We start from the raw sequence: 21190 nt of genomic DNA on the forward strand, positions 1-21190 counted from the left end.
TTCGGTGAACTCAGAAGAGCTCTCCACACGGCTCCGAAGGCCCCTCGCCCAATGACTTCTTGAAGCAGGACACGGCTCATCTCAATCTCCCATTCATTTACCTCCACATTCAATGGCTCCATCAGAATTGCCTGCTCTTTGAATTGCCTTCTCTTGATCAGGACTGAAAATTGGAAACGTTACATACTTTTGGAGTTAAAACAAAGAACGGTGATAAAAATAATTATTTGCTTTTGAAAAGCAAAAAAAAAAGTTATTAGTTTGCTAGTATGATTTTATTGATTGTCCCGACTTTTACCTAGATAATTGCCCTTGCGGATGATGAGGAGACAAAGTTATCGCTAAACTAGGCACCTGAACTATCACAAAACACGCTTGTAACTATTCATTATGCAAGTACATTCCTCAGATCTGATTGAGTAAAAAAAACTACCACGTTGTCTGTTAAAATGAATTACGGAGACTTTTTCAGTTGGTTTCAAAATCGGAAAATTACACTTTAAATTCAAACTTTAAAAACATTAAAATTTTGGGATACAAACAGGTAGAATTCAAAGAGACTTGGAAGACAAGAAAGAAAAAAATTAACAAACGAACGAATTAGGTTGATTCTATCAGCAATTCATGAATGTTAAATATGCCGGCATAATTATTATCATAATAAAAGTAAAATGATATTATCTTTGTTATGGTCATCATGTAAGGTCGTAAGTCACGAGGGGGGTCAGAAATAAATTTAAATTTTTTGGACAAACTGAAAACAATGCTTCACAAAAAAACGAAAAAGAAGTAGTGATGTTGGTGACTAACAAATATGGATATAGCATGGAAAGGATTAAAGCATGGGTAAAAATTTGATGAACAAAAGGTAATGTAGTTGACTTACAGAGCCATAGCTGCAATTTAAATCGAAAAAAATTGAGAGGAGACAAAGAAGGAAAAACTTTGTATCAATGTATTTAATCAAGTATTCTTATAAAATTGCTATACTATGGCAGCATGATTTCAATGTGCACCAAATATCAGCTGAATTGACAAATGTTCTCAAAATACCGACATTAATCATAACAATATCGATAATGATGATAATAATAACAATGTTAATAATAATACTGCAAAAATTATTCTTATTATTACAATAATAATTGACAAATTGCAGTTTGGCTTGGTCGTCATTGTTTTTTCGACTTGAAAGGGTGAGATCGAGGAAACAGTTTAAGTGTGGGGTGACATAAACAAAAAGAAAATATATGTAAGCATTAGCTAGCTTCTGTTACTCTAATCAAAGGTGGCTAAAATAAAACAAAACAACTGAGCTTCACCTGTCCTTCGACGCTTGCAGAAAAAGCAGGCAATTAGCGAACTGACAATCACCACCGCCACTAATCCACCAATGTAATACCACAAAGAATGGGAACCTTGAATGCCTCTTGGAACTTGCTCCGCTAATTGTGTCAAATAAATGTGGTCATTAGATCAATCTCAACGATAGTGCTTGTAATAACAGTCATGTTACCGTCCAAAATGGCTTTGGGCATCCCTGTTGTGCATTATTTTAACCCGAGATTGACGCCTGTTCTTAAAAGCGAAGTCACTACATTTTCTTTGTGCAGATTTATAGCCAGATCCAAGGTTATTTTCCTGTGACCCTCCACGTGAATGAGTGTAGTATGTAGTTATATACATGTATAAGGTTCTGCTACTGTTTCTAATCCCTTTTTAATTAAAAAAATTATATTTTCCAAGAAAACAAAAACCGATAGCAAACTTTGGGGAGAACGTAAGAAGCAGAAGTTTTCTCCTATGAGAATGATCAGGTTACCTGATTACTGAGGTGTTAGACACAACAGTAACGCCAGGTTACCTTTGACAGTTATGTTTACAAAGGAGCGGGCCATAAACCCAACCTTGTTACGTCCTTCACAAGAATATTCACCACGGCCGTCCTCTTCCAAAGCCTCTCTGATAGAAAGTTCACTCTTTGTCTCATTCAATTGTGTATTAATTTCTCTCCAACTTCAGTAACGAGATCATTATTCTTTAGTCATTGGTATATGTAAAGGATATGGATGAAAAGTGGAAGTGTCCTTTTATTCTGGCTTAAACTACAAAAAATAACACTTTCTTGAGTTACAAGTTCAATACATGACAGACTACAGTACGAAAATTTACCGGTAACATCGATCCAGAAGGAGGTGTTAGCTTTGCCATAATCATTTTGAGCAGTGCATTCATAATTTCCCTTGTCTGTAAAGGTCGCACGTCTAATGACCAAGGTGTTGTTGGTACTAAGAAGCACTCCATCCTTAGTCCAGTTGACATGTACTTCTGGATCACCACGCCAGTAACAATTTTCAATAAACGTGGAGTGAAGCGCAATGTTAACATTCTTGAACTCAAGCTTTATACGGGGTGGAACTGCAAAGCGAATGGAAAATACAGAGATTGTAATTATCATAATTACAGATTCAAAGCCCCCACCTCAATACCCCTCCCCTTCCCCTTTCCTTCCCCTCACCCTCCCCACCCTGTTCCCCCTTCCCCCTCCCTCCTCCTCCCTTTTCCCCTTTCTTCCCCCCTTCAAATAAATAAATAGAAAGGAAGATGAAGATTAAACAGGCTTTGATTAAATCATGCAATGCTTCCAAAAACCACCTAGGCCAGGCCATATGACTAACTGAGCTCTGACACAATCCCGTAGGAAAAGATATAAGATCAAACAGTCTGAAAAAACACTTATTATGGAACTGGTCCTAACAGATGAGTCCATTGCAGTTATTAGGTGAAACGTTAGATTTTAAGTATTCCTGATGGTTTTCCTAATATCCATTTGTACTTAGTATTTTTACCTCAACCAACAACACCACATGCATTAGAGATACCGACTGTCCAAGTTACATAACGCAGGTAATTCCCAGAAATTCTGAATCGCACAGTAGGATTAGTCATTATGGGAACTACAGTTTAATGTGCCCTCGGTACAACAGAGAAACGGTAGAAGGTAGAACTTTTCATGTTCGTGGGCTCGAATGGAATCCCTTTAGAAATGCGTAAGAAGGACTCAATTAGTTCCTTTAGTTCTCCCTGTTTTAAAACTATTCTTAACTGTTTTTAGAGGATGTTTAGGGTACAGAGCCATTAGTTCAGCAGTTTATACTGTTTATGTGCCTTCCTTCACAAACCAATGTGTCACTTACTTACACAATGACCCTGAAACTCAGACTCAGACCTCTTGATTTAGAGTTCGGCCTACTGAACATTAATTTTCACCCAATGTACAAACCAAATGCAAGAGTGATCTGAATTATAACTATGAGATAAACAAACACACCCTTAACAGAAATGTTAACGTGTTTGGTATCCTCGCCAGCTTCATTCTTTGCTCTACAAGTGTACTGCCCTTCGTCGCTCTTTTTTATTTTAGGGAAAAGGAGAGACCGACTCTTTCGCAGCAAAGTGTTATTCTTGAGCCAGGTTATCTCAGGCTCAGGCCGACCAGCAACAATTTCACACGTCAAGTTCACACTGTTTCCCTCTATGATGAGACTTCTTGCTCCAGATATATTCACTTTTGGTAGAACTAAGTGGAAAAAACGGAAACAAATACAAAAACAGAAAACGGTGACATTACTAAGCACATAGCATTACACTATTCTTATGTTAACATTTCTCATTGAGATTTTATACTACTGTTTCTGGCCTTTTTTTGTGCAAATTTTATCTTCACTCTCACAGACGGCCTTGGACCGAGTCAGGAGTTACAAGGCAAAATAAATATAAATTGGTTAAACCCCTCTTTTGGGTACAGACTTACATATTTTCATAGTTGCTTGTTGTATTCATCTTCGCATCCATCTCATGCCAAGAATTCCATTCCCTTTTCTCAGTGACTAGGGCTTCATCGTTTATGTAGTGATGACTATGATATTATTCGACAGTTTTAGAAAATTTAGAGGCAACGTGCCACGTTTTCGAAAAACGTGGTTACCCTGTTTCTGTCCTTCAAGCAGGTCACCACCGCGCCCGAATTATTGATCAACAATCGGCACTACTACCGTCACAGGAGGAAAATTCCGACCGCATTTCATTCACCCGCGCAACCACTCACTTAAATCCATTATTCTAAAATAACTATAAATGACCTCAAAATGATCCAAAGATTGGCACCATCTTTTCGCAACCTCCAGTATTGTCATTCAAACGTGACAAAAAGATGAGCAACTTTTTGGTCAGAAGTTCTCTTCAAACTAATGACCAACCTAGAACTTTTAAATACGCTCGCGCACGAAGCAAAACTTGTCCTTTCATTCCCAACGCTGAGAAAACATTGCGACCCAAATGAGTCAATAGGATTACTTATTACTTCACGTGCACTTCTTCTCATGTCATCTATTGCATAACTTGCACTTATTGCAAAAAGATACACATCGGCGAAACAGGAGGATGTCTAAGTGACCGATTCCGAGAACATCTTCGCAACGTAGAAAGCAATGAAAAGGGCTCATTAAAACAAGTCGATAGACATTTTAATGCACCTAATCATTCTAAGGAGCAAATAACTGCCTCCCAGTTAGCTCAATGGATAGAGAGCTGGACTGTTGTGCGGGAGGTCGAGGGTTCGAGCCCCGGCCGGACCAACACTCAAGGTCTTAAAACAAGTGAGAAGAATATGCTACCTTTCTATATCAAGAAATGGTTAGATACTTTAGTCTTCTCGGATAGGGACGAATAAATGGAGGTCCCGTCTCCTGCAGGACTAGGGGTAAGAGGCGTTAACTTCCCATGCAGGAGACTGTGTGATGGATGTCCTCCCCTGGGGTGGTTGCTGGGTGGGAATTGGCCCTGAAAAGCCCCCATTGGGAGTGATAAATTAACATATGTATGTGCGTATGTATGTATAGCAGTCTGCAATCTCTTTTTACATTTAGGTAGCTAGGAAAGCTGCAAAGCTCTTGAACTTAAAGTTAATCTTTCAAAACGGCACTCTTAATCCCATAAGTATCAACGAAACCTTCTCATTCTACTTATTTATTCGTGTTTTTCTCGTCACCATGTTCCCACCAATAGCGTAACTCCACTATCTGCTTATTAACGCACGCACAACCCAATTCTCCTCTTCGCTCTGATAAAGGGCTAACGGTCGGAACGTAGGCTTTTTAACTCTTTACGGTGGCTACTTTACAATTTCAACTTAGTTAGTTGATACAACCAAATTACCTAAAATACCAACAGCCTTGCCGTAAGTACTAGAACGTTACATGATAACATTAGAACATGATTATAATTGTAATGTCCTTTTGTTTGTTTCTTTGTTTGTTTTCAGATCGCAGACCTCTTTAATTTGGCCTGAAGATCTGTTAATAGTAGTCTTCCATTTCAACGGACCAATTTATGAGCAGATAGAAGGCACAGCGACGGGGAGTCTGGTTTCCACAAGAACTGCTAACCTTTACAGTACATAGGGAGTTTTGGAAAGAAGCGATAACGTCATCATCCTACAAGCCAAGGATCCGGAAGCACTATCTAGTTGATATGTTTATCATCTTTGATTGGGAGAGCTTCGATAGCTTCCTACAGTATTTTTAAAACCAAAAGCCTTCCGTTCGGCTAATCGAGAAGGCAAAACAAACAAATCCCTCGCCATTCTCGCAGATTCAAGTAACACTAACGCGCAGCATGCAGTCAACGCGTCGCGATCCACATCCGAAGTAATTGCATCGTTAGAAAAACGATTATACTTAATACAGAAAGAAAACGCATCGCGCTAATCAGCCGAAGCCGTTTTTAGCACATGACCAGCTTATAAAGAGACTATAATCTCATCGAAAGGCACTGCTTTGCGTTACAACGATCGGCCTACGGAGTTAAAAACTATAATTATTTAAACACGATACCTATTTCAAACAATTAAAATCAACAATCAACAACAAACATATGAAACATATGTATGAACTGCGGTTATGAGACGTATATGTGAACGATCCTTCGCAGTAAAGCACTATTTGAGCAATAGTGAAAATCAGACCTGAAAAAAATTTCAGGCCTGTACGGGATTCGAACCACTGACCTCTGCGATACTAGTGCAGCGCTCTACCAATTGAGCTAACAAGCCAACTGGGAGCAGGCCATCAAATTAATTAATTTGGGAATTAATTTGATGGCCTGCTCCCAGTTGGCTTGTTAGCTCAATTGGTAGAGCGCTGCACTAGTATCGCAGAGGTCAGTGGTTCGAATCCCGTACAGGCCTGAAATTTTTTTTTTTTTTTTTTTTTTTTTTTCAGGTCTGATTTTCACTATTGCTCAAATAGTGCTTTACTGCGAAGGATCGTTCACATATACGTAAAATCAACAATATAATTATGATATGGTTTGACCTCGCATGCCTGCAGATATGGACAGCGAAAGTACTTTAAACTTGAATTGGTTAGGTAACAATCACTTTTTGGGAACTGATATAACTGCCGGACGTTCTTTACATTACCCTTCTTGGTTACTCACCCATAACTGTCACAATTATGTTTTTATCCTTGCTTGTGACCCTGTCTGTTCCTTTAGTTTGTTTCATTGTACAAATGAATGTCCCATTATCTTCAGGCTGTACATGTTCAATATGTAGGCTGCCATTGGATAATTGAGTGAATGATCCTTGGCTTAAGGATTTTCCTCCTTTCTTACGCCAAGATATCTGTGGGCTTGGGTTTCCCTCGGCACTGCAGCTTATAATACCAGGTGCGCCCGCAATCATAGTTTGTTGGTCTGTGGTGTTCTTAGTAAATTTTGCTGTGAAAATAAGTGATAAGAATAATCAATATCATAGCAGTACTATTAAAAGGTCAGTAGTATACTGATCTTACCCGTCATTATCCAGCATTTTTAGCCTATAACTGTATCTCTGTAAGCTGAAAAGATGTTTTCTTACCATTAACGTAGACAATGTAGTATCGAACATATTCCAATCTGACGCACTCGTATAGTCCCGCATCAGACAACTGCACCTTATCAATGGACAGTTCACCAGCTTCTTTAATCCTGATTCTTTGAGACGTAGAGTTTGTGTTATGCTTTACACTATTAATGAACCATCCTGTCAAACTTGTTTCATTATTTATTGAGCATTTAAGCTTTTCACTGCTGCCAATATCAAAATAGAAAGTTTTTTTGTCCAACACTGTTTTGTTCTCTGCAAGAAATAGTTCAGTTAGAGGATGTTATAAAAAAAATAATCTCATCTTAAATAACATTACAGGTAGAGAAAGAAAAAATGAATATATTTACCAATACCAATGCTTAAACTGACAGATTTGTAGATCTTCCGTACATTATATTGGACCAAGTTACATTACTCCACACAAAGTCATGTCAATCGTTGTCAAATTCTGTTACATTCAAATTTTAAAAGTCGTGAAGCCTCTTTAAGACCAAGGTAGCCCCTCACCAAGTCATGAAACTCAATAAACAGCCATTGATACCCCCGTAAAAATCATTTGAGCCCTAGTTTAAGTCACCTGAGTCATTTTACCTTGGACCAAGTAAAATCACCACTAAGCATAGTCATGTTACCCCAAACCAAGTCATGTCATCACTTGTTCGAGTCATATCTTTATCTTAAGTATAAAATCTGCGAAAAAAAACTTACGCCTTTTCGCAAACCGTACTTCAGCAGGCGCCCTTTAGAAAGGAGGTCATCTATAGATCCGAATTCTTATCTGATTTTCCTTTACTCTAAAATGTCTAACGGTGGAAGAGAGACAACACAAGAGAACAGAATCACGACTCGAGCTTTAGAATGAACTACTTACTTGGTTGACACAACGCCTGAGAACCCTTGTCATCTGATAAGCATTGAGGTGAGATCTTAACTTTGCCATCAATACGAGCACAAGATGCGAGTTCTGGCTCATCTCCATTGCAAGAGACATCTGACATTGCAAAAGGAATTCCCTCATCCTTAACGTCTGAACCAATGAATTCCGCCAAAGCCTCCTTAAAGCCAAGTTGACGACAAATAACTTTGACATCGTCAAAATCCCATCCATTCCTGCAGATCTTTACCCATTCACCTTTGTAAAATACTTCCACTCTTCCTCCATACTCCATATTTGCACCATTTAAGCGAACAGGAACTAAGAAAATTCCAAAAAAAAAAATTTACAAATTAGGATGGAATTCACTAATTATGGGAATGAGAAATTCCTGCAACATTACGAATAGCCATAAATGACGAAGCGAATTAGTAGTTAATGCTAATCTTGTGATCGTGTTTTTTAAAATTCTCAATGTTTTAATTTGAAATTTCCGTCAGGCTACAAGTTTCATTGGTTCGGAAAATAATAGTTACAACGTTGCAATTTTCATTTGTTTACCAGTGTTGATCAAGGCGTTTACATTGGATATTGTTAGTCTCCTTGAAGCGATGTATATAGTCAACGATGCCCTTTTGCAAAGCACTAGTGTGTGTTTCCCTTTGTAAGGTTCCCCTTGTAAGGTTCATCAGCGCACTAACTTGAAAGCAAACCAGTTCTAATTCATTTTTGTGTCCCCAAATTAGTAGGGGATTTGTTCCCTGGCTAGACGGTTTTTGACACTCTAATAAAGTTTCTACTACTACTACTACTATTTTAAAACTTTCAAAAGCATGCTTTCGTAAGTTTCGTAAAAACGCTAAAACTTGAGAGTGCAGTAGGGAAATTCATAATGATAAACTATAACCTCTTAAGCATTAGTCTTCTATTGTCAAGGACGTGACGTTTTGATAGGTTTAAGTGGAGTCCAGAAATTTTGAAATATTTTATCGCACACGAAAGAGAAGAATAGGAAAGGAAAGGGAAACCAAATTTTTGGGGGAACTGAAATGAAGGGTTTGAAAGGATCAATCTGACTCTTTCTTTGAGAGCTGTAACGTTTATGAGCCCTAAATGAATGATGGCGCAAGTTCTTGTTTCAGCAGTTACTCAATACTTATTCTTTAAGAAATTAACTAGAACTGTAGAAAACAGTTATATTTAACTAATTGACAGTGGTTTGAGGACTCAAGAGGCGCAGTCGAGGGAGTCCGCATCGTACATGTGTACAATTCATTCTTACCTTTGCAAAATTGGTGTTTCTTTGCCAGGTTTTTTTGACATGTAGTTCGAGTGGTGCAGTTGTGGTAGATGGATTTCTTCGAGGCGTTGCCTCTTTCTACATACCATGTGTCATTGGCATAAACACCGTTGTTATAGTAGCCCATGGCCATGCAGGTTAAATTTATTTCAGCTTCATCCCATTGACTGGTACAAAGCTTTTGCCAGCTGCTGTTCGTGTAGATTTCCATTCTACCGACAGACGGGTTTTTCTCTGTTTTGAAACGTAGCGGAAATGCTTCAAAAAATTAAATAAACAATAGATTTAGTTAGTTTCTTTCGGTTTTGCAGCACTAATTGTCTTATGATAATGAAATAACATCGATAATATTGACCGCAAAAATCAAAATAATAACAAACGCCCGAGCAGCCTGCAGGACGCGTGTTATACATAGACTTCACATTGGGCCTTGCTCACCTGTGGCTAGTAATAGAGCATCGGAGCGCGGACTCCGAAGGTCTCAGATTTCAATCCACATGGGGACTCAAAATTTTTCTTTGTCCCACTCTCGTGACGAGACGAAAAACAACTTAAAATTTGGGAAAAACTCGTTTCTCAGTGATCAGAAATGATGACGCCATCGAGGTTGAATTAAACGGGCATGAAAAAGTTTTGTAACAAAAATAGGAGCCTCATAAGCTTCGTTGTAATAATTACTATACTGAATAGAAGAGGAGAAGAGATTTTAGAACGAGCAAACTCTATCGCTTTCAATAAATTGTAACTTGACACTTTATGTACATGGAAAATTTTTTTTTTCTCTCGTAAAGTATATGGTGAGTTTTGCACATGTACAGTTAAATCATGAAGGATGTGTGACTTATAATGAAGTTAAATCCTTACTTTTAATGATTTGTCCTTTTTATATACTTGCCTAAATTATGGTGCACGAGTGTGATTTAGGTTCAAAGCCAGAGTTTTCCCCGAATTCATTATTATTTTAATTTCTATTAGTGTATTTATTCATTTTGTTTTTGTAAAAGACTCTCCTTCCACCGAAATCACATCGCAGAATCTTGTATGTTACCTTCATGGCAACTGGACGTGTTGGTACAACCTCTCAGCAGTGCTCTGGTCCCATTGCAGTGTTTCCCACCACACATGTATAATGGTTCTCTTTCCCTTGTTTGTATACCGCCAACTGGCTTGGTACAGATACTCCATGAGTTCCACTCGCTCCAGTCACCATCGCCTAAAAAACAAGTAGATGTTGAAAATAACCGCAAATGAGAAACAACCATAGACGATATATTGAGATCATTCAACAAAATGCGGTATGTACGACAGGGGCACAGTCTATATTTCGACATTTCACTATCATTACTTCGAATGATCAAGCTAACCTTTGGCTGCAGTAGTCTCATTAATTTGGCAAGTAACGATGCTGCAGAGTTTGCATATAATTCATTGAAGTATATTGAGTTTGAAAAACCTCAGTAATTTAGCATAAGCATATTTACGGAAAAGCCGAAAACTCTGCTTTTGATTTAATTACTTCGCTAAACTCTGCTTTACACCCGTAACGGATAGCTTACCGGATAGAAATGTAGTCCAGTTACTGTCCAACTACTGATTTCGTTTGCGGAGATAACGCAAAAGCTCAGTTTAAAAAAGATTTGGTCGAAGGTGAAGACTTGTAACTGTAATGAGTGACGGCGTGACGCTTCTTAAAGAAGATCAAAATTTCAATACGGAACTATAGAAACACTGTGAAATGAAATTTTTGCAAATCGCAAAATATTACGACTAATTATGTGTCGTTATTACAGCTTCTACCAAGCAGCTGTTAGAAGAAGTAGGTAAAAACTAAGGAATTTTTATTTTGATTGGGAAGGGGAGAGTGGGTTTGGCTATCCGACATTTGGAAGCGAGTTTAATAAGACGAAATGCCGTTAACACCTTAAACAGCACGCGAGTTGCATTTAGCCAACATGGAATACTGAACTGGAGGGCTCAAAAATGTTGAACAGGATACGTTTTTCTTTAAATGACAGATACGTGCGTGGTGTGTTGAGGAAGGGTTTATGACCACAGTCCATAAAAGCCGCATTTCTCAAATGTTTAGCTCTGAACGCTGGGGTTAGTGTCCCACTTTCACCCGATTGCTTATCGCATACTCTCTGTATCATCCATATACTATTAGTCTCTAGGAGACAGAGTCAGCTGTGGCATTGTAATATAAACTCCAAAAATGCTTTGTCCTACGTTCACTACCAAAAGAAAGAAGTATCTTAAGGGACGTAAAAAGACTAATAACAGAGCAGAGTAGAAGAGTTCTTTTAAGAAATGTATCAACTAATATCACTGGTGGGTACTTCAGAGATTAAGACTGATGGCACCTGCATTTCTTCAAAAACTCTTCAATTCGGCTTAGGTATGGGGGTTTTTTACGTCCCTTAATATCACTTGCTGGTGGGGATGTCAAAGTTGAGGCAAATTCTGCCTTGACTTGGCAAATGTCGGCAACTTGACTCGTTCCATTATCTCACATAGGTTGTAGTTGTGGAAGCTAATGGGATGGGCAAGTTGGATGTTATCAGGAACTTCTCCTCTAAGGCCGCTGAAATGCATTCCGGCCTCTGCACTTTCCTTGTAATCGGACTCGTTTTGGATGGGGTGGAGGCGATGGAGCCTGAACGCTTGGACGCCGAGCGGGAAAAGTAGCCGTTGATCTGCCGAGTGGTCAAGAATCCAGAGCTATTAAGCAACCGGTAACCATTTGTGTCCCTCACGATTAACATTGAGCGAGCAACTGAGGTGGTGTTGACTTTTTACCATCTTAACTCACTGATCAGGGACTTACTCAGTAGATAATTCTCCTGCTTCTCTTTGAATCACGCTCTTGACGATTTGCTTGCCTTTAGTGCCCATCCCATTCGTTGGAGAAAGCTGTACATGGTTACGCCGTTAGACTGGAGGAGCAGTTTGAAAGTGAACCAAAGCTACAACGCTAGCACACTGGAAACAAAACGACAGCACATCTGCCTTTACTTCCAATGCTTGACAGAATTTGCCTCAACTTTGAAATCCCCACCAGTAATATTAAGGGACTTCAAAAAGCCCCATACCCGAGCCGAATTGAGGAGTTTTTGAAGAAATGTGGGTGTCATCATTCTAAATCTTTAAAGTACCCACCAGTGATATTAACAGCTGCATTTCTTCAACTCTGCTCTGGTCTTGGTCTTTCTACGCCCCTTAAGATACTTCTTTCTTTTGGTAGTGAAGAAAGCATTTTTAAAGTTTATATTACAGTACCACAGCTGAGTCTGTCTCCTAAAGACTAATAATATACGGATGATACTGAGAGTAAGCGGTGAGCAATCGCCTAAAAATAGGACTTCAATCCCAGCGTTAAGAACGAAACACTTGGGGAATATTTTCAATTCTTTTCATGGAGTGTGGTCATAAACCCCTCCTCATCACACCACAGACGTATCTGTCATTTAAAGAAAATTATGTTCCAGTCACATCTTTCATCCCTCCAGTTCAGTTTTCATTGTTGACTAAATGCAACTCGCGTGCTAATTAGGGTGCTAAAGGCGTTTTTTGCTATTAAACTTGCTTCCAAAATGTCAGATCGCTAAGCCCACTTCCGTCTCCCCTTCCCAATCAAAGTAAAAGCTCCTTAGTTTTTACCTACTTCGTCTAACAGCTGCCTGGTAGAAGTTGTAATGACGACACATATAATAAGTCGCTGTATTTTGTGATTTAAAAAGACTTCGTTTCACAGTTTTTCCAAAGTTACGTGTTCAAACCTTGATCTTCTTTAAGAAGCGTCACGCCGTCACGTATTTATTTTTGAAACTGAGCTTTTGCGTTAATCTCCGAAAATGAAATCATTAGTTGGACAGTAACTGGGCTATATTTTTATCAGGTAAGTTATCCGTTACGGGTGTAAAGCAGAGTTGAGCGAAATAATTTTTAATCAAAAGCAGAGTTTTCGGCTTTTCCGTAAATACGCTTAGTCTATCAACACACGGCAATATGCTAATTAGTATAAACTCTCACGAAAATATTTAGATTTTGATGGCGTTTTATAAAGCGCTCTCGAAAAAAGCCGAACCAATCATTACATTTCTTGGAAGAAGAGCACTTGGGTACTCAACCGTAAGATGAACCCGATTGGGGAATGGCCACATATGAAAATTTCGGAATGTAACTACAGTCGAACTTCGATTATCCGGACTCGTCGGGACCTCGGTAAATAATCCGGATAATTGAGAGTCCGGATAATCGAAAATATGAATATTCATGAGATAGAAATGTAAACAAAAGTATACAGCAAAGAAAACATCATTTTAATTGTGAAATATACACAGTCTGTATGTATTTACACTGAATAAAAACTTTCAGTTCAGTTATTTACAAAGGTCTAAAATGTTCAACCACGTTTGTTTGCTTCAAAGACTTGTAGCTTGGTCGCATTAACTGCACAGGGTCAATATCGTTTTATTTATTTATTTAAGGATTTGTACAAAGTACTAGTATAAAAACAATGGGACATGAGTCCCCTACTAGGTTTAAATACAAACCCAACCCCCTTAAACTAAGCGTCCTATCCCCTCTATCCCCTAAATCTAATACACTTACACAAAAAGAAGACACTTAAAATAATGTGTCCTAAATGTCGTCGGATAAATACCCACTCGGTTTGTAGCTGTCACTTTCTAGTTAAAGTGCGAAAATTTTCGCCATCAAAGACATTTAAGAGTCTGTTAAAGTAAAACTCCTTAAGCTTGCGCTTAAAAGAGCTAAGGGACTCTGACTGCCTAACATTAACTGGAATATTGTTCCACGTCGAGTACTTTTCGAAACATTGCTCTGCCTCTTTAGTCGATACTAGTTTCTCGTCATTGCTCTGATATTCCTCATCGCTGCATACACTTTCGCTTTCCGTCAAATCTCCGACAACGGTGGCTAAAATCTCTTCATCAGATATTTGCGGTGAATTCGGGAGCTCGTTTTCCAGTTGATTAAGCTAGTCTTTCCCATCGCGAGCATTAGGCATTTCCTCATTGTCAAGTTGTTATACATGTTCCAACATTTAGACCATGGACTCAGCAATATTATTCTCTCTGAATTCGGGCTGTGAATTTGACTCGATTTTGTCCGAATTTTGAAAAGCGCACAGGATAATACGCTGTTTCCAGAGTCTTTTGAAAGGATTATCGGGCTTTTTGCGACTTTGAGTTTTTAAGATCACAACTAATTACTATTCATGAGAAAATTGGGACCAGAGATAAAAGTCCGGATAATCGAATAGTCCGGATAATCGAGGTCCGGATAATTGAGGTCCGGATAATCGAGGTTCGACTGTAGACGGTAAATCTGTGTTTACTCAGGCTATTTTAAAATCGCCACTAACGATTATGCTTTTCGTCGGGAGAAGTACAGTATAACCTACAACCAAAAAACAGGCATCGATAAAGTGCTTAATACTTCTACTTTTGACATGGATTATTCATTTTCGATGCTATGTATTCCACCAAAGACGCAAGTATCTTCTTGCGAATGCTTATTTTGGCTAATTTATACAGCTATTTCTGGCCATGTAGAGCGTGAAATTGATTTTCTCAAATATTTCCGAAATTCCAAGGTACTTTGAGAAATAAGACTCGAAACCATTGAAAACTTGTTAATAGTTACCTAAAAGTTGAAAATGGAGGTAGATTTAATTTTTGACCGTGGCCGAGATTTGATCGATATTATTGTCCATTTCCTCTTAAAAACTAGTAATACTCTACAAATAGTCTACAAGCAGTTCCAAAGCGACATGTGATCGTTTCAACTGGATGGGTTTCTTCGATTCTTTAACTCTGAGCGAAACATCAGACTGCCCGTCATTTAGTGATTTGAAAACCTTCACCGGCTACCGATCATTTCGCCGCAGCGAGAGAAAGAATAGGCCCGCAACGCGTACGTGTGTGGCTTACGAAGTTGAGCTGGTTTGTCGTGTCTGGTGTTTTATTAAGTTTCTATTAGAAGAGCTAATATCTGATTGAAGTTAGATAGTTTTTAATATTGTTCCTGTTCATGGATAGAATGTTCATTTTTAAGATGAGGGTTAAAGGCCAAACTTTGTAACTGAGGTCTCATTTTGACAATAAACACCCAAAGGATGCACCGTTGGGAAATAATGTAATCTATATTAGAAACTATTGGGAGCTTGATTTAGTTTGAATTTATGACTAATTTTGGACAAAACATACTTGTAAAGTAACACAATGCTAAGGGTAGGTTTCTATTGTCCGTTTTAGCACAAAGTTCTATTCTCAGTTGGTCGAGAGCAAACCATTTACTACAATTATTGTATTTGGGTTTTGTGGGGCTGTATTTTCAATAAAGAACACAGAAGAATCTAGTTGAGGCAGGTGGATATGGGGTTCTAAATGGAAGAATTTAGGGAAAAATATAGGTGCCTAACAAGATCAGAACACAAACAATATTTTAATGAATCATATGTTGTCTGAGTAGTTCTCTGTAGTAACATTACTTTAACATTACCAATAGTTTTTAACCCACCAAGATTTACAATTGACCTGGAGGTTTTATTTAACAGAAAGTTCAATTGAGATAGAGTGTCACCATAATAGATTTCAGGAACAATAATCAGAGATATCACTTAAACACAACAGAGGTCAATGTAAAGGCAAGCACATGATGTAATCATATGATTTCAAGTACCAGAATCTTTCAAGTTTTCTTATTATTGTCATTACATACCAGTGAGTTCCCCAAATTCAAGCTATATCACTATGAAATCAAAACCCATGACAATCTTGTGAATTTATTCATGGCAAATTCACAGATTTTTCACAGGATTTTCATGGTTAAATCAAAATCGTAGCTTTATAAATGGCCGTTTGCATGACCCTTGTACCGGCCAGTCGATATGTGAACTGTTGACCCTTCTTTTAATTCTACGGCGCCAACGACTTGCTCTCCATTTGTACCACTCGCGCTGTTTTCGTTTTCCCATTGAACAACAGTAAAACCCATCTTTAGAGATGTTACATTAAGTAAAACAGTCGAGAAAAGAAATAGCTTAACGCACGAGCCATCAACCTATGAAGAGTACCTTTCAAAGCTGAGCGCGAAATGGAATTTTCTTTGTTTCCGATCACGGGCATAATCACGTGGATATTTAGACCTCCCGCACAACACAATCCGGCGCTCTAGCCAATTGAGCTAACCAGGAGGCGGTTGAGGGCATTTACCCTGATGTTTGTTCCAGTTCACAGCTCTGTAACTGCCAGCGACTGTAATTTCTGAGGAAATGTTTCTACCCTAATTCCTTTGACATCTACACTTTCTATTTCAATTTTTAATGGCATGGACTGAAATGTTTCAACGGTGTCGTTGAGAACATGAACTTTAACTTTTTAGAAAGGCTCTTGCAGTCCTAGTACCCCAGCAACCTCTTCATTTAGGAAAGTTTCGTTCGATGCCTCCCTTAGGATGGCGTTTATTTTTATTTTACCATCGGCCTTCATCCACCCAGGGACAATTCGCAACGAATAAAATTCAGTTGGCGTTCCTTCCTTACAGCTGGTCAGGGTCACAGTGGGTGTCCCCTCCCATGGAACATCTGGCCGTCTCTCATCGTCAACATATAAGGCAACGTTGTCGTCGGTCCAGTTTCTGATAAAATTTCACCTCCATAAAGAAGACGGTGGTGATTTCGAGAGCAACGATCTATTCCACCCTTGCGGGCCTTTAGGCAATCTTTCCCCCTATGACCAGAGGCTATGCAACGGAAACACGGCTTTCTTTCTTTCGCGATCTTCCAGCGGTCATCGGCTCCTGTGCCGTAATACTCCTTGCAATACCACACCCCGTGATGGAAACTGTGACAGAGAGAACACGAAGGCTTTACACTACGCGCTCCGCTCTCTTTCTCCCTTGCAACAGCATGTAAACTTTGCATCCTGTTCTGATCCTGAAATCTCGGTACTCTCGGTAGTCTGACGTACTCGACAGGTTTCGACTCAATCCCGTTCACCATTTCCACTGCTACTATTTGGAATCTAACTTCGTCTTTCAACCAGTCTCTGAAAGCTATGACTGATCCTTGTCTGGCGTGTTCGTTTAACCAGCGACTGTAATTCTCTAGCTAACGTTCAGGCAACTCTTTACCAGCAGGCTGTGAAGAGTTCTACCTCGCAACTCCCCATCTCTTTCTTTGACCTGTAACTTTACCACTGTAACTCTAACAAGGTCAGCAAACTTCTGCAGTGCGTGGATATCGTTGCTTCTTATTAACGGTGCCTGTTCTAGTTGATCCAAGTAGGCTCGCAAAAGCCGGCGCGTACCTCCATACTTCGTCTTTAATTAATATTTAATTTACCTCCTTGTATTCGGAGGCGTCGAATCCAAGACCACAGATGGATTTCAAAGCATTCCCTGTAAGTCATTGTCGTACCCTTGCCATTTTCAAATGTACTGGCTCCATTGACTCGCCTACAAGACTTGTAAAAGGGCCCAAAAATCTTCAAACTTTCTCTTGTCACCACTTAACGTCGGAACTGTTAACGGCTTAAAATATCGGTTTCGGTCTTCGTGGCTACCGTGACTTTTGGAAGCGCCGACTTTGATTACATTTTGACCCGCTTCGATCATTATTTGTACATCTCTTTCGATCGTTTCAGACACTTCAAATGCTTCTTTTTCTGCTGCTTCCTCATCGAATTCCACATAGAACGCGACCAGTTCCTCTAAAATCTCATGTGCGTCCTCTAGGGCTGCCCACAGCTGTTCAATCACAATTTTCATCTCCGTTATTTCTGAATCTTTTAAGCATAGTTTTTCCAACTATGTATGACTTTTGTGAACTTTGTCTTTGCCTTACGTTTTCTTTTCTTAGTCTCTATCAACAGAATGTCCTTTTGCTTCTGTTTGTCGACTCCACTTGGTGAGTTTTGTCGTTTTTTCTCAGTAAACTTCAATAGCTTCGCCATTCTCGGATTCGGTAGCCATAGCACTCAACTCCAAAACTCAACTCGCAAACGAAACTTCAAAAAATATAATAGCTCATACCTTGCTCTCATCGTGGTCGCCAAATATGTTCGGGAACGAAACGGAAATCAAACAAACGCGTTTATTGGTAACACAGCCTGGTAACTCACGGTAAGCACCAACGACCGCCAAAAAAATTGCCACTAGAAAACTCAAAACTTTCCACTCCTCTCTAAGAACCTTGCACACCTCAAAAATGAAAGGTCTGCGTGATTTGCTAACGACATTTTAACTTAAAATCTGCAAAGCACGCGCGTGTAAGTCGCGTGCGCAAAGGTGCGGTAACGTCTTCTTAATATAAAGGGAATGCTTTGGCAGTCAAGTGAAAGACTTCATCTGTTTTCAACTTGAACATGACGTGGGAAATAAATCCTTGGACATATGCAAAACTCACCTGAATCCCTCTTGGTTAAAAGAGCCCACGCCCACGAAGATAGAGCTTTATAATCGCCATTGCTGTCTTCTGCCACACAGCCATATTGGCCAAAAATTTCGTTATTCACTCCCGTAATTAAGAGCTGACTTTGCATGCTGTTTCCGTCCAGCGATTTTCCAATGACCTCTAAACTTGAACTGGATTGTATAGAGATCAAGTCGCGGCTCTTGAACCACAAGATGGTTGGTTAAAGAGGACTACCTTCTACGGTGCAGTTGAAAGTTACATTTTTCCCTATATCTACACTTTGGTGCTGTGGAACTTCTTTTAATCTTACCGTAGTGTCAAAAGGGAAAAATTATTATGGAATAAATTTCTCTAGTGGGAATAGGATAATAGCGGTAAAAGAAAATAATATTCAAGTATTATTTAGAGTTTCGTGTTTAAGCACTAAGCAACTTAAAAATATTAATTTTCCGCTGCCGCAAAACCCAGTGCACGACACCCACTGTCGCTTTAAGAAACGTATGATGATTGCAGTTATATACAGGAATGATAGGGCTCCATACCACTTATCCACACTTCAAATGATTTCGTTGTGCAATGCTTTTTGTAACCGTTACCCGCTTGACCTCCCGCACAACAGTCTAGCGCTCAAACCAATTTAGCTAACCTGAGAAGGCGGTTAGACATTAACCCTGGTTTACAAGGAAGAAATGGTAGATAGAGATCGACATGCCATCTATGTACAGTACATGTAATGTAAAAACTGGGCCATTGAAATCTCACTAGGACCCTGCGCCGGGTAGCCTTAAATTTCTGTGATCTCTAAAGCTGAATGAACCTTCCCAGGTATGCTGTGCCAAGGAAAATGTCTCACTCGACCAAATGCTTTCCCTTCAACTCCCAGAAGTGACTGCAATGTAACCTCTCCATACAAATTTAAAACTCAATCTATTCAGCCAACAACTGAAGCAAGATATTTTTTCCTTCTCATGACAAGAGTTAAACAACAAATATCCTGGGATCACTAGGTTCAAACAAAGCAATTTATCAGTTTAAAGGCGTTAGCTATGATGTAATTAACAAATTTTCTAAACTAGCTATGATGAGAGATTTACATTTCTAATCAGAGAATCAGATGCTGATACAGGTATTTCTAGAAATAAATTAAATTATAAAACTGTGTTTTCATCATGGGTACTTTACTTTCTATTTAATAATGGTATGGCTGTTGGCAGTCAGGGTACTTTAATTTTTGTTTAATAATGGTATGGCTTTTAACAAGCAGGGTATTACAGAATTGATTGAATGCTTATTAGCCCAAGCAGATTCTTAGTGGCCATACAAAATGTACAATGCAGCTCTTTTACCCCTTTAAACTCCCGTGAGTGATTAAGACAGAACTTTCTCTTCACAGTATCAAATGAATACAAAATCACACTGACAAGTCATGAGAAGAAAGAAACATATCAATAAGGGGATTATTAGTTGATCCAATACTAAATTCACCGAAGTAACAGCTAGCAGAAGAATTGAATGGCAGACAGTAACAAGAATTACTTATGAGGTCTTGCAATAGTTAATTGTACTTACCCTTAATAACTGTGTAATCTGTAACGTTGTACTCCTTCTTATGTCTCAGCTTTACTTCCAAAAGGCAGGTGTGCTTTCCCCCTGGTTGTTCCCCCTTTGTACGCATTAGTGGGCCTAAAAAGTCCTGTTTCACATCTGGATCTGGATTCCGCACACTCTTCAACAACTTCCCATCTTTAAACCAGGAAATCCTCTTCAGTGGGGTGCTGTTTTCATTTCCTCTTCTAGTTAGGTTGCAGAATATTTTAATGCCGTCATCTGGATTAAGAACACTGGAAACTGAGACTTTCACTGTTGGAATTTCATTTCCTGAAATGCAAGAATGTGTAAACCATTACATGAAGATTGTAGTGGCTGACACAAGCGAAGCAAAATTTCGACAACTATGAGTTTCGCAAATGAAGACACACTATGAAGCGAGGATATATTTTATGGACAAGCCTTGAATCGTTTTATTTAACGTAGTCGTGGTATCCAAGTACTTATCATAAACTGAAATATGAATTTATAAGGGAGAAGCTCAGCTAAATGGGAATAGACAAACCAACATTCCAAAGATTCCAATATAAAGGCAAGATGCAAAGCTAGCTAAAACCTCAAACAAACTCACAAACGAACTATATATAAGCTCAAGGAAGGAACATTAGCACTTACATAACAGTCCCACTTGTAAGAATTGAACCAAAACAAACTTCAATATAAGGTAGGTATTCGGAAGCAAAACGGGAGATCCAAACAGACACTTTTACTCTAACACAGAAAACTGTAGTCTTACGGTAAATATGACAACAACCATTAAACAAACTGCCAAACGATAAACTAAAAACTTCAACTACTCTCCTCTAAAAATCACGCACGTCAATGTTAAAAAAGGGTCCGTGTGATTTGCTTACGATATTACTTCGTAATCTCAAAGCACGCACACACGAGTCGCATGCGCACAAGTTTGTTAACGTCTTCTTAACAGTAGGCAAAAGGCGTGGCAGCCATTACAAAGATGAAGATTATTGGCCAAAAGCTCAAGCATCAGGTGGATAGATTTTTCTGTTAACAAATACAATTTGTTTCCTAGTTGGAATG

At 38.9% G+C, this 21190-nt stretch overlaps 1 protein-coding gene across 1 annotated transcript in view; it reads right to left on the reverse strand.

Moving 5' to 3' along the window:
* Positions 1-21190, reverse strand: part of LOC111344451 (fibroblast growth factor receptor 1-A-like) — a 31381-nt gene that overhangs the window by 9417 nt on the left and 774 nt on the right. The window contains exons 2-11 of the mRNA XM_088761087.1: positions 20111-20419; positions 10151-10315; positions 9085-9360; positions 7800-8123; positions 6920-7180; positions 6499-6780; positions 3332-3580; positions 2173-2418; positions 1323-1445; positions 1-163 (exon numbers count right to left, since the gene is read on the reverse strand). The exon at positions 1-163 is cut by the window's left edge and continues 44 nt beyond it. Of these exons, the coding sequence (XP_088617213.1) occupies positions 1-163; positions 1323-1445; positions 2173-2418; positions 3332-3580; positions 6499-6780; positions 6920-7180; positions 7800-8123; positions 9085-9360; positions 10151-10315; positions 20111-20419 (2398 nt within the window). The remainder of the gene's footprint in view (positions 164-1322; positions 1446-2172; positions 2419-3331; positions 3581-6498; positions 6781-6919; positions 7181-7799; positions 8124-9084; positions 9361-10150; positions 10316-20110; positions 20420-21190) is intronic.

Source organism: Stylophora pistillata, chromosome 5 (genome assembly GCF_964205215.1).
Source record: "Stylophora pistillata chromosome 5, jaStyPist1.2, whole genome shotgun sequence".
Taxonomy (NCBI): Eukaryota; Metazoa; Cnidaria; class Anthozoa; order Scleractinia; family Pocilloporidae; genus Stylophora; species Stylophora pistillata.